Below are 12,536 nucleotides of genomic sequence, written 5' to 3' on the forward strand. Positions count from 1 at the left end.
TGGGTTAAAATAGTCAATTCGCTGGGTTAAAACAACCCAATTCGCTGGGTTAAAACAACCCATTTCACGGGGTTAAAACAGTCAATTCGCTGGGTTAAAACAACCCAATTCGCTGGGTTAAAACAGTCAATTCGCTGGGTTAAAACAGTCAGTTCGCTGGGTTAAAACAACCCAATTCACGGGGTTAAAACAGTCAATTCGCTGGGTTAAAACAGTCAGTTCGCTGGGTTAAAACAACCCAATTCGCTGGGTTAAAACAACCCAATTCGCTGGGTTAAAACAGTCAATTCGCTGGGTTAAAACAGTTCGCTGGGTTAAAACAACCCAATTCGCTGGGTTAAAACAGTCAATTCGCTGGGTTAAAACAACCCAGTTCACGGGGTTAAATCAACCCAATCGCTGGGTTTGTCCAATTTCAACCCAACTTGGGTTGGTTTTAACCCAGCATTTTTTGTACAGTCACATTTCAAGATAGGAAAAACTTGTTTTGCATCTTATGACGCCTATACATAAATAAATCACAGCAACAATAAAGCTCCAGACGGAATAACCGCGACTTAAACACACTTGAGTCGTGTTTGCTTTTGTCACATTCCTCCAATTCAACACATGAGCAGCCGGAGTATCAGCGCTGCTCTCATTAGACCGGAGGATCCTTCACAGACGAGCTTCCGTAACCAATCTGAGCAGCGCGGGGAAACCGACGGCTTCCTGACAGGATACGGATCAGATTCCAGCAAACAGAACCCGATCCGCAGTCAGATGTTGGGCTGCGGCGGCGGCCCCCGCATGGCCTGCACCTGTGGCCCCGGACCCCGGGGACTGACGCTCGGACTCCTCAAAGAGACTCTGTTCTTTACCGGACGAGGTCAGAGAGTTTCTGTCCAGTGTTCTTCTGTTCTAGAGAGTGGGATGCACTGTATCCGTCTTCATTTCGGCCTTGAACAACATTTATAAAGTTATGAATCGGCTCCTTTCAGCTCGTGAGTGTGAGTTTGAGTTGTGTTTTTCTGGAAATTTATTTACAGTACTTCATACTGAAAAAAATAGACATTGATTAACATGAACGTCTTTGATTTGCAATGTTTAAATTCTACTTCTTTCATGTCTTCTGTTCAGTTTCAGTTAAAAGGTATTTTGATGAAATATTTCTTAATATACAGTGTAATCTATAAATAAACCATCAGTTGGTTGATTTCCCGAAGACTGAAACACATTAACTCTATGATTGATTGGATAGTTTGATCCAAACCAGCCTGACATTGACCAATAGCGTGAGTGTAAGGCGGGGCTTTCTGCTTGACTGACCAATGACAGATGGCGAGAGTGTTTGGGGAAACCAGATCAGAAAAGATCATGAAATTGAACTGAATTTCAGTTGTTTGTGTGTGAATGTGAGTTTAGATGCTTGTAGGGAAAGGGCGGTGTTAGTGAGAACGGAGACTGAAGCGCTGGAGTAATAATAGTTACGCGAGCAGCGCTGGACAGTGACACCGGCACACGCTCGCATGATGGAGCGGAGCAGCTGCAGACACTGGCATCGCATGAAACGCACGGCTTTATTCAGGGTCCCTGTGGCCCTGTGTGTGTGGGATCGACGGATGATAGCTCTCTGTGTGTCTAAACATGGTGTGGAACAGCACGAGGGTTTGATGAGCTGCTGCGTCACATGCTTTTGTCCCAGTCCGGTTTCACTCGAAACATCAGTCAAGAGTCCAAACCATGTACTGTTTCTCTCAGGACTACATGAGTTCATAAACAGAAGGGCTTACATCAGTTTACAGTCACACACTTAGTCAGTTAGCAGATGTTTTCAGCTGAAGTGATTTATAGTCGAGAGATTTTTATTTTCTTCTTGATCACAGATGTCTCTAAATCTCAACACATTTATTGAATGGTTATGCTCATATTAATCATTAATCTGAAAATCAACATTTTTGTGATTTATTCCATCTGAATTCCTTCTATTTTTTTGTAATTGCATAATAGTGATTACTGTTCATTTATTTTATGTTGAATATTAAAAGATTTATTAAATGTAATTATATTATTAAATTGTATTAAATATTATATTGCATATTATTATTATTATTATTATGTGCTTGTTAATGGAGATTTGTGAACACAGTAATTTATTTAGATTTGTAGGGTAAATATATATATATATATATATATATATATATATATGTGTATGTATGCATGTATATATATATATATATATATTATTATTATTATTATTATTATTATATATATATTTTTTATTTATTTATTTATTTATTTATTTTTTGAAGTGAAAAGTTGAAATTACCAGTAGTTCCTTTGGTTAAGAGCTGTCTGCTATTTTTATTTTATTTTATTTTATTTTATTTTATTTTATTTTATTTTATATTTCATTATTTTATTTTATTTATTTTTTATGTTATTTTATTGTATTTTTTATTTTCTATTAATTAATTAATTCATTTTATTTTATTTTATTTATATTTTTTTAATTTATTTTAATTTTTATATTTTTATATTTTATTTTATTTTTTTTATTATTTTACGCTGTGGCGCTACAGATGCTAATTGGATTTTTTTTTCTTATTGGAAATATACAAAAAGGTTTCTTTAATAATGTAAAGAATTATATTCAAATTAGTCACTTAGGATAAGATAAGATAAACCTTTGAAATGGGACAGAAGACCCCTAGTGGCATGTTGTTGCTGGTGTTTTTAGATAAAATTTTATATTTATATTATATTAATTTATATATATATATAAAATACAAATATTTTTATATTTATTATAGTCAGTTCTTGAATTCCTGATGATAAGCTCACGTTCCGCCCTCCTGTTTTTCCTTGTTTCTCCTCATGGAACATTGAGCTGCTGGATGTTTTGTCTCGGTGTTTGATAATGTTGTTTATCTCACTGATCTAGCTGAAGCTCGTGTGTGTTCAGGTGGAGTGTTTGTTGATGTGGTGAACGGGCACCGTGACCCAGCCGAACCTCCCCACGGGTTTGTTTTAATTGCATTGATGATTTTACTGCAGAAGTTGGCAAGATGGTTGGCAGGTCTGAACACATCACGTTTGATTGCACAGATGATTTATTATTGCTCATAATGATAGACAGAAATAAACAGGGTAAATTAATCATCTTTCCGCATGGAACTTATGAAAGAGTTACTAGAAAAGCACATCAATAATGCTGAACTTCTCATGTCAGTGTTTGCATGTTTGTGCAGATGAGTTTGTCATGTGATCGTTTGATTCGTTTGACTGTGAGGCTTAATTAGACACGGGTCACAGGTCAAAGGTCACAGCAGAACCACAATCCAGATTTGGGTGGTGAAGGCTTGTGAGTTTGATTTATTAAATATTTCAGATTAAGGGTGTATGATACAGAAAATTATATTTCAATATTTTCAATGATTTTGCTGATAACAATATTAGAGCATATTAGTTTTTGTGCTGGTTTAGGACAGCTGACTCCTGAATCTGTTCATATTCTTATGGTTAGTTTGTAATTAAATGATCTTTTCCCATTAAGGCACGATATTTGCCACCTTTAATTGATTTCCAGGGCATTTTTACCTTTTTAAGGTATTTTTTGCGTCATGTATGCGTCATCTTATATATCAAATTCTTACATTTAATCAATAAATTCAGTTAAAATAATAAGACAATAAAGTAAGTTACTGAAGTTAATGAAATCAGTATCAACAAAATCCATCTTTGCACTGCAGAAGCTGCATTTACAGTAGATATTTACACTGAAATCACAACTGCATAAATAATGATATGAGATTAAGGTTTAAAAACAATATTTTGAATATTGAATTATTAATTTTTTCTTAATGAAAACCTTAAATATGAATCTAAGACCACCAGCAGGAGGCGGTAATTCACTGTATTAATGAGTGAGTCATTGAATCATTCATTCAACCGATTCGTTCAAACTGCTGATTCATTCAGGGTCTTTATGAATGGATCATTGAATCATTGACTCGTTCAGTGAGCTCAGTAATGAAACAGCGCTGTGTGTTGCTCAGAGACGCACTACGGTTCTGTTACGGTTCTGGTTGGAACTATTTTCAATGCCGAAATAGAGCAAAAACAGACAATATCGTGTCTAAAATGTAACTACAATATTAACTTCTTGTTTATCGAACTATTGTATAAAATCAATGTCACGTTTGCAATTGTGCTGATATTTGGGAAAAATAGACCTCTTGCTCATGTGATACTGCTTAACTATTGAAATATAAGACAAAAACTCAAAAACTGGTGTTTTGGCTCTCGTATAGGGTTTCAGGGTCATTCTAGTAGACTGCATCACAGTGAAAGTGTGCACTATCAAGGTCTGTTGTGTGTGTTATTTGCAAAGTGAGAGTCATACAGCTTCCACATTGTTAAAACAACGTTTATGATATTAGATGACACACATCACACAGCCGTGTTCAGGTCTGGTCCTCTCATCTGTGTGTTGTGCTCTATATGAGCTCAGAGAGCTCCTGCGGGTCAGACTGTGATGGATGAAGCGTTCTGACTCCTGTGTGAACTCACTGAGGTCAGAGATCTGAATGTCCGCTAGATTTACTCCCTACACCTGGAGAACTGAACAACCTGATCCCCTCTCTCTCTCTCTCTCTCTCTCTCTCTCTCTCTCTCTCTCTGCTCTAGTCATTAACTGAGATCTCAGTGTGTTTATTTATCGAAAAATTAGTCTCCAGAAATGAGCTTTGCACAATTCAAATGCCCTTTATATATATATGTTTTTCCCCAAACTGCAGAGCCACAGCAATTTATTTTTATATATGTGTATATATATATATATACAGCAGAAAACTAGATGGCTGTTCACCTTGAAAGAGGCCCGAACGTCTAAATAAAGAGGAAACGAAAGCAGTGTTTCACAGCTGACCTCCACAGATCTGCGTCTGTCGCTGGTTTGTTCAGGTTAAACTCTTTGAGTTCTTTAAGTTTAAGAGTCAGTGACACAAACCTCCTGTTTCTGCTGATTTGAGCTCTTTATAGAGAGGTGTGTGTGTGTGTGTGTGTGTGTGTGTGTGTGTGTGTGTGTGTGTGTGTGTGTGGTAGTCTCAGGTTTCTGTGACCTTGCCGGTTCATCATCACTGATCTACACAGTGTTTGTTGCTTTAGTGTGATTGACTGAACTGATGGACTGAAGCTGTCGTTTCTGAATATTCAAACTGAAGCGCTGCTGCAGTCGTGTTATGTCTCGTTTGTGTGAGAGAGAAAGAAAGAAAGAAAGAATGTCTCTGCTGAAGGTGGAGGAATAAAGCGTGTGATTGAATGCGGATGATGGAGTCCATGTGCTTATATCACAAACGACCTTTAAAAGGACACAAACACTGATATTATTAATGAACACTCTCTGCTTTATCATGATTAAATGATAATTTTGTTTGTTATTAAGTTTGTAAGATAATTAAGTTTGTATTGCTGAAGTGTTTACATCTGAGCTTCATACAGAGAAAATACTGCAAAAACAAGAACAGTGTGTGTGCTTATTAACTGATGTATATAAAACTATGTTATTGCACAACTCTATATATAATGTTGTATATATACTATATCAGATCTCAAACGCGTGATTGTTTAAATTGTCTCAAAATATAACTATTATTGCACAGCTCTTTATATAAAGTTAGATTTGTATGTCAACTTTATTCACATACATAGTCACGTAAAGCAATAAATACTATTGCACGATTGTTTGTATTGTCTCAAAATATACCTATATTATCGTCCGTATGAAAGTTGATTTTAATGATAACTTGTAAACCTGTAAAGATTGTGAGCGACGAGGTTATTAATCGATGGTATTTGCTTCTGTTAAAGCTGTTAGCTCACATAAATTATTTTTATAATTACCATGTTTGGAGAAAAACTACATTACCCATGATTCTGTACAGAAAATTCCACCAATCAGAGACACCAAAAGAGTTCTTTAGCTCCGCCCATTCCCATGAAGCACTGCAAATGACATGATATTTTGCAATAAACTTAAAATATTTTGTTTCTGTAGATATAATCAACATTTTTAAATGCGTAGTTTTATATTTTGCCATCGTTTTAATTCAATTATGCTGTTTCCAAAGCTTCATGGGATTGTAGTTCTTTCCCTCACTAAAGCCGTCAAAGGGTTAGTTCACCCATAAATGAAATTTCTGTCATTAATTACTCACCCTCCTGTAAGACCTTCGTTCATCTTCAGAACACAAATTAAGATATTTTTGATGAAATCCGATGGCTCAGTGATAGCAAGATAACGAACACTTTCAATGCCCAGAAAGCTACTAAAGACATATTTAAAACAGTTCATGTGACTACAGTGGTTCAACCTTAATATTATGAAGCGACGAGAATACTTTTTGTGCACAAAAAAAACAAAATAATGACTTTATTCAACAATATCTAGTGATGGGCGATTTCAAAACACTGCTTCATGAAGCTTTGAAGCTTTACGAATCTTTTGTTTCGATTCAGTGGTTCGGAGCGCGTATCAAACTGCAAAAGTCACGTGATTTCAGTAAACGAGGCTTCGTTGTGTCATAAGTGTTTCAAAAATTTCAATGGTTCACCACTGGGGGGCGTGACTTTTGCAGTTTGATACGCACTCCAAACCACTGATTTGAAACAAAAGATTCGTAAAGCTTCGAAGCTTCATGAAGCAGTGTTCTTAAATAGCCCATCACTAGATATTGTTGAATAAAGTTGTTATTTTTGGCACACAACAAGTATTCTCGTCTCTTTATAACATTAAGGTTGAACCACTGTAGTCACATGAACTGATTTAAATACGTCTTTAGTAGCTTTCTGGACATCTGGACGTGTAAATTACCTTGCTGTCAATGGAGGCCTCACTGAGCCATCGGATTTCATCAAAAATATCTTAATTTGTGTTCTGAAGATGAATGAAGGTCTTACAGGTGTGGAACGACATGAGGGAGAGTAATTAATGACATTATTTTCATTTTTGGGTGAACTAACCCGTTAAGTTCACAGTCTTGTATCTTTGTATTTTTGTTCAATTTTCATATCAAAGTTTGTAATGTTGTGATTCTCCTTGTAGCTGATTAGCGTGTTTCATGGCTTATAACGCTTTAACAAAAACTATTTTGAAATCCCTATGGGAGAAATGAATGGAAAAAATATTCCGTAACAACTGCTGAAAGTGTTTTTCTGAATGTCTAAATGTGTTCAAAAGTCCAAAATTATTATTTTTAATTATTAAAAAAAGCATTATTTTATATGAAAAAGTGAATATTTGTATTTTATTTTTGGTCTTGTATATTTTTTTCATTAGATCAGATAACTTTTTAAAGGGTTAGTTCACCCAAAAATGAAAATAATGTAATTTATTACTCACCCTCATGTCGTTCCACACCCGTAAGACCTTCGTTCATCTTCAGAACACAAATTAAGATATTTTTGATGAAATCCGATGGCTCAGCGAGGCCTACATAGCCAGCAATGACATTTCCTCTCTCAAGATCCATTAATGTACTAAAAACATATTTAAATCAGTTCATGTGAGTACAGTGGTTCAATATTAATATTATAAAGCGACGAAAATATTTTTGGTGCGCCAAAAAAACAAAATAACGACTTATATAGTGATGGCCGATTTCAAAACACTGCTTCATGAAGCTTCGGAGCGTTATGAATCAGCGGTTTGGAGTGCCAAAGTCACGTGATTTCAGCAGTTTGGCGGTTTGACACACGATCCGAATCATGATTCGACACGCTGATTCATAACGCTCCAGAAATGTCATTGCTGGCTATGCAGGCCTCACTGAGCCATCGGATTTCAACAAAAATATCTTAATTTGTGTTCTGAAGATGAACGAAGGTCTTACGGGTGTGGAACGACATGAGGGTGAGTAATAAATGACATTACTCCTATGGTCATGTAACCTATGGGGCATGTTGTCACATTTCACTTCCAGTCTTTCAGGGTAAATAAAGAAAAAAAAAACATACACTGTAATAACAAAACAAGACCATATAATTGTACTAGACATGTGTGAAGGTAATGCAGGGAAAATAAATACTCTGAACCCCAAGAGGATTTACTCAAAGTAGTGTAAGCCACACTAATATGCCCCACATAATATTTAATGTATCTAATACGGATATAATAATAGTTACTTGCCGTTTCTTTGTAATAATTTGTGAAATTTACTAGCAATTTCTGAGTGGAAATGATTTCAATGTGTGTTATTTTCTTCAGCGTGTGATAATGTTGGTTTTCTGTAGTGAAATCTGAATCCCGTCGAGTCACTGTGATTTCTGACTCTGATGAAGCGTCTCTGGTCACGATGGCTTCTGGCGACATGAGTCTGTCTCAGAGACTCGTGGATATTTGTGATAATCTTGTCAAGGCCGAGAGCATCTGTGGCTTTATCTTCTTGGCAGCTGTGATATCAGAGCGGGACGAGCTGTTCTTCACACACACACACACACACACTCAGCTCTCGTGTGTATTTGAAGAGTCGCTCATCAAGCCGTTTTGCACATTAGAGGGAAATTGATCATTAGCGATAAAGTATAACCCTCGGTAACTAATGAAATCTGTTCTGTAGAAGTTAATTTCAGCTTTATTATGAAAATATTGTGCGTTTAATTCCTGGGGAAGAACTGCACTACTGAATCCTGAAGTTCTGCCTGTTTTATTTCCATTGTAAAACTCACTCAAATAATCTTTGTTGTACACCGATTTTTCAATCAAATATCCACAAAATCAGACCTTGTATCATGATTGTATCACTTGAAACTAATATTATATCAGTAATATCTTTATGAAACCTCTTTTATTTTGTAGTATTTTAACGTGAATCTGTGTCTCTGCAGCGAACGTGCTGGACACCATGTTACAGAGGAATTCTGGGAAGGTGGCGGCGGGCGGCAGTAAAGAGAGCAGCGGCAGCGCGGCACCTGTGATTCCAGAGAGGATGTTGTTATGTCAGTGTAACCATCACTGTCCTGAAGACTCCACCAACAACACCTGCAGGTACAGCACACTTTACCACGGTAACAGCAGTTATGAGCACATTAACATGAGAAATAAAACCGTACAGAATGATTTACAACGGAGCATAAACTATATGCATTATTATTATTATTATTATATATGTATTTATTTATTTTATATAATATGTATAAACAAATTATTTATTTTATTCATTTTTTATTTGATTAATTTATATATATATATATATATATATAATTTTACATATATTATTATAATTATTATTATTTTAGATAATGTGTATATACATATTTGTCATTATTATTATTAGTAGTAGTAGTATTTATCGATTTTATAAATGTATATACAATTTATTTGTAATACTACTTTATATATAAAAATGTTGTAGTAGTAATAGTAGTATAGTACTGCTGGTTTTAGAGGTGAGAGTCTGTAGGTTTAGTTTGCCGAGTGTTCATCATAACACACATGATGATGATGATGATGATGATGCAGGACTGATGGTTACTGCTTCACTATGGTGGAGGAAGAGGAGGGCGGCTCTCCAGTGCGCACGTCCGGCTGTCTGGGTTTAGTGGGCTCAGAGTTTCAGTGCAGGGTGAGTGTCCTGTCCATCTGCAAATGTCTGTCTGATATGTCTGCATCTGTCTGTCTGCAAATGTCTGTCCGTCTGCGTCTGTCTGCATCTGTCTGTCCTTCTACATCTGTCTGTCTGATATGTCTGCATCTGTCTGCAAATGTCTGTCTGTCTGCGTCTGTCTGCATCTGTCTGTCTGCATCTGTCTGCAAATGTCTGCCTGCGTCTGTCTGTATCTGTCTGTCTGCATCTGTCTGCAAATGTCTGCCTGCGTCTGTCTGTATCTGTCTGTCTGCGTCTGTCTGCATCTGTCTGTATCTGTTCATCTGCATCTGTCTGTCTGCATCTGTCTGCAAATGTCTGCCTGCGTCTGTCTGCATCTGTCTGTCTGCGTCTGTCTGCATCTGTCTGTATCTGTTCATCTGCATCTGTCTGTCTGCATCTGTCTGCAAATGTCTGCCTGCGTCTGTCTGCATCTGTCTGTCTGTATCTGTCCGTATCTGTCCGTCTGTGTCTGTCTTTCTGTCTGTCTGCAAATGTCTGTCTGCGTCTGTCTGCATCTGTCTGTCTGTGTCTGTCTGTATCTGTCCGTATCTGTCCGTCTGCATCTGTCTTTCTGTCTGTCTGCGTCTGTCTGTCCATCTGTGTCTGTCTGTCTGTCTGCGTCTGTCTGTCCATCTGCATCTGTCTGTCTGTGTCTGTCTGTCTGCGTCTGTCTGCATCTGTCTGCGTCTGTCTGTCCATCTGTGTCTGTCTGTCTGTCTGCGTCTGTCTGTCCATCTGCATCTGTCTGTCTGTATCTGTCCGTCTGCGTCTGTCTGTCTGTCTGCGTCTGTCTTTCTGTCTGTCTGCGTCTGTCTGTCTGCGTCTGTCTGTCCATCTGCATCTGTCTGTCCATCTGCATCTGTCTGTCTGTATCTGTCTGTCTGCATCTTTCTGTCTGTCTGCATCTGTCTGTCTGTCTGCATCTGTCTGCGTCTGTCTGTCCATCTGCGTCTGTCTGTGTCTGTATCCGTCTGTCTGCTGCTCTTATGAATACACGTACTCTTCCCATCAGGACACTGGGAATGCTCGTCTGAGGAGGATCCTGGAATGCTGTCTGTGTCTGTCTGTATCTGTCCGTATCTGTCCGTCTGCATCTGTCTTTCTGTCTGTCTGCGTCTGTCTGTCCATCTGTGTCTGTCTGTCTGTCTGCGTCTGTCTGTCCATCTGCATCTGTCTGTCTGTGTCTGTCTGTCTGCGTCTGTCTGCATCTGTCTGCGTCTGTCTGTCCATCTGTGTCTGTCTGTCTGTCTGCGTCTGTCTGTCCATCTGCATCTGTCTGTCTGTATCTGTCCGTCTGCATCTGTCTGTCTGTCTGCGTCTGTCTTTCTGTCCGTCTGCGTCTGTCTGTCTGTCTGCGTCTGTCTGTCCATCTGCATCTGTCTGTCTGTATCTGTCTGTCTGCATCTTTCTGTCTGTCTGCATCTGTCTGCAAATGTCTGTCTGTCTGCATCTGTCTGCGTCTGTCTGTCCATCTGCGTCTGTCTGTGTCTGTATCCGTCTGTCTGCTGCTCTTATGAATACACGTACTCTTCCCATCAGGACACTGGGAACGCTCGTCTGAGGAGGATCCTGGAATGCTGTCTGTCTGTCTGCGTCTGTCTGTCCATCTCTGTCTGTCTGTCTGTCTGCGTCTGTCCATCTGCGTCTGTCTGTCTGCGTCTGTCGGTCTGCATCTGTCTGCTGCTCTTATGAACATGTGCTCTTCCCATCAGGACACTGGGAACGCTCGTCTGAGGAGGATCCTGGAATGCTGCACCAATCAGGATTACTGTAACCAGGATCTCCAGCCGACGCTGCCTCCGCTCAAGAGACCTGGTGAGAGAGGGAAAAATACATGATAAATCACATGTATGCATATGATTCAAAACAATTCCTCATTATTTTTTGAGAGAACTTCCAGAATCCAGACAAAGAAGGAGCTCAAATATAAGAGTTTTCATTTGTCACATTTTTCAAGCATCATTCCCAGACTAATGTTTGTGTTGTTAGGAGTTGGAGGTTGCAGAGGGACTGCTAGGGAGATCAGGGTGGTTGCCGTGTGGTTGCTATGTAGCTTTAATCACTTACTGTTATTCTAACATGCGGAAAATAGTCGGATGAAGAATAAGGAAATGCGTTTATCAATGTACTGTAATATGACCGTCTGATATCATACAGCATCATACAGTACATGAGACACATCGCATGCGAATAATATATGATCAGAAGACACACACACACACACACTGGTGTTTCTGGGCTGATGGTTTTTGACAGGTTAAACTGTTACAAACCGCAGCTTTTGGGCTGCAGGGGCTGCTGGGATTGAGCGTGTTCCCTACCGTTCTAATGAAAAGGACACGGCATCTCACGGGAGCGCTTGAGTTTCCTGATATATCTGTCCATCTGTCACAGCGCGAGACACCTCAGAGTGTGTGTGTGTGTGTGTGTTCTTGTATACATGGTTTATGAGGACACAAATGTGTATAATGACATGAGTATTACAACGTAAACATGGTTTATGAGGACACTTCCTGTGTCCTCGTGAACCAAATGGCTTAAAAAAAACATACTAAACGGTGTTTTTTTGTAATTCAAAAAATGCAGACAGTGTCCTGTGATGGGTAGGTTCAGGGGTAGTGTAGGGGAGAGAAAATACAGTTTGTACAGTATAAAAATCATTACGTCTATGGAGAGTCCCCGTAAACCACATATATAAGTGTGTGTGTGTCTATCAGTGTGTGTGTGTAAGGTTAGAGTCCCAGCGAGCAGCGTCTCATCGGTGTCGTCCGTCAGAAACTCGAGCGGAGTGTTGCAGGAAGAGAGCGATCGATTCCGACTCAGTTTCTTTTCTGAACACACACTGACCTGAGAACAGAACGACAGAAAGAGAAACATGATTTTTACATTTCCTCAAGATATTCAGAGTTT

At 38.5% G+C, this 12,536-nt stretch overlaps 1 protein-coding gene across 3 annotated transcripts in view; it reads left to right on the plus strand.

The window, feature by feature from the left end:
- Positions 1–12,536, plus strand: part of bmpr1bb (bone morphogenetic protein receptor, type IBb) — a 92,355-nt gene that overhangs the window by 72,191 nt on the left and 7,628 nt on the right. For 2 of the 3 annotated variants that reach the window (XM_051911078.1, XM_051911079.1), the window contains 3 exons: positions 8,866–9,025; positions 9,500–9,602; positions 11,339–11,441. In XM_051911078.1, the coding sequence (XP_051767038.1) occupies positions 8,866–9,025; positions 9,500–9,602; positions 11,339–11,441 (366 nt within the window). Of the gene's footprint in view, positions 1–964; positions 990–8,865; positions 9,026–9,499; positions 9,603–11,338; positions 11,442–12,536 lie in introns of those variants that run through there. The other variant, XM_051911080.1, reaches the window with a different exon arrangement.

Source organism: Ctenopharyngodon idella, chromosome 10, assembly GCF_019924925.1.
Source record: "Ctenopharyngodon idella isolate HZGC_01 chromosome 10, HZGC01, whole genome shotgun sequence".
NCBI lineage: Eukaryota > Metazoa > Chordata > Actinopteri > Cypriniformes > Xenocyprididae > Ctenopharyngodon > Ctenopharyngodon idella.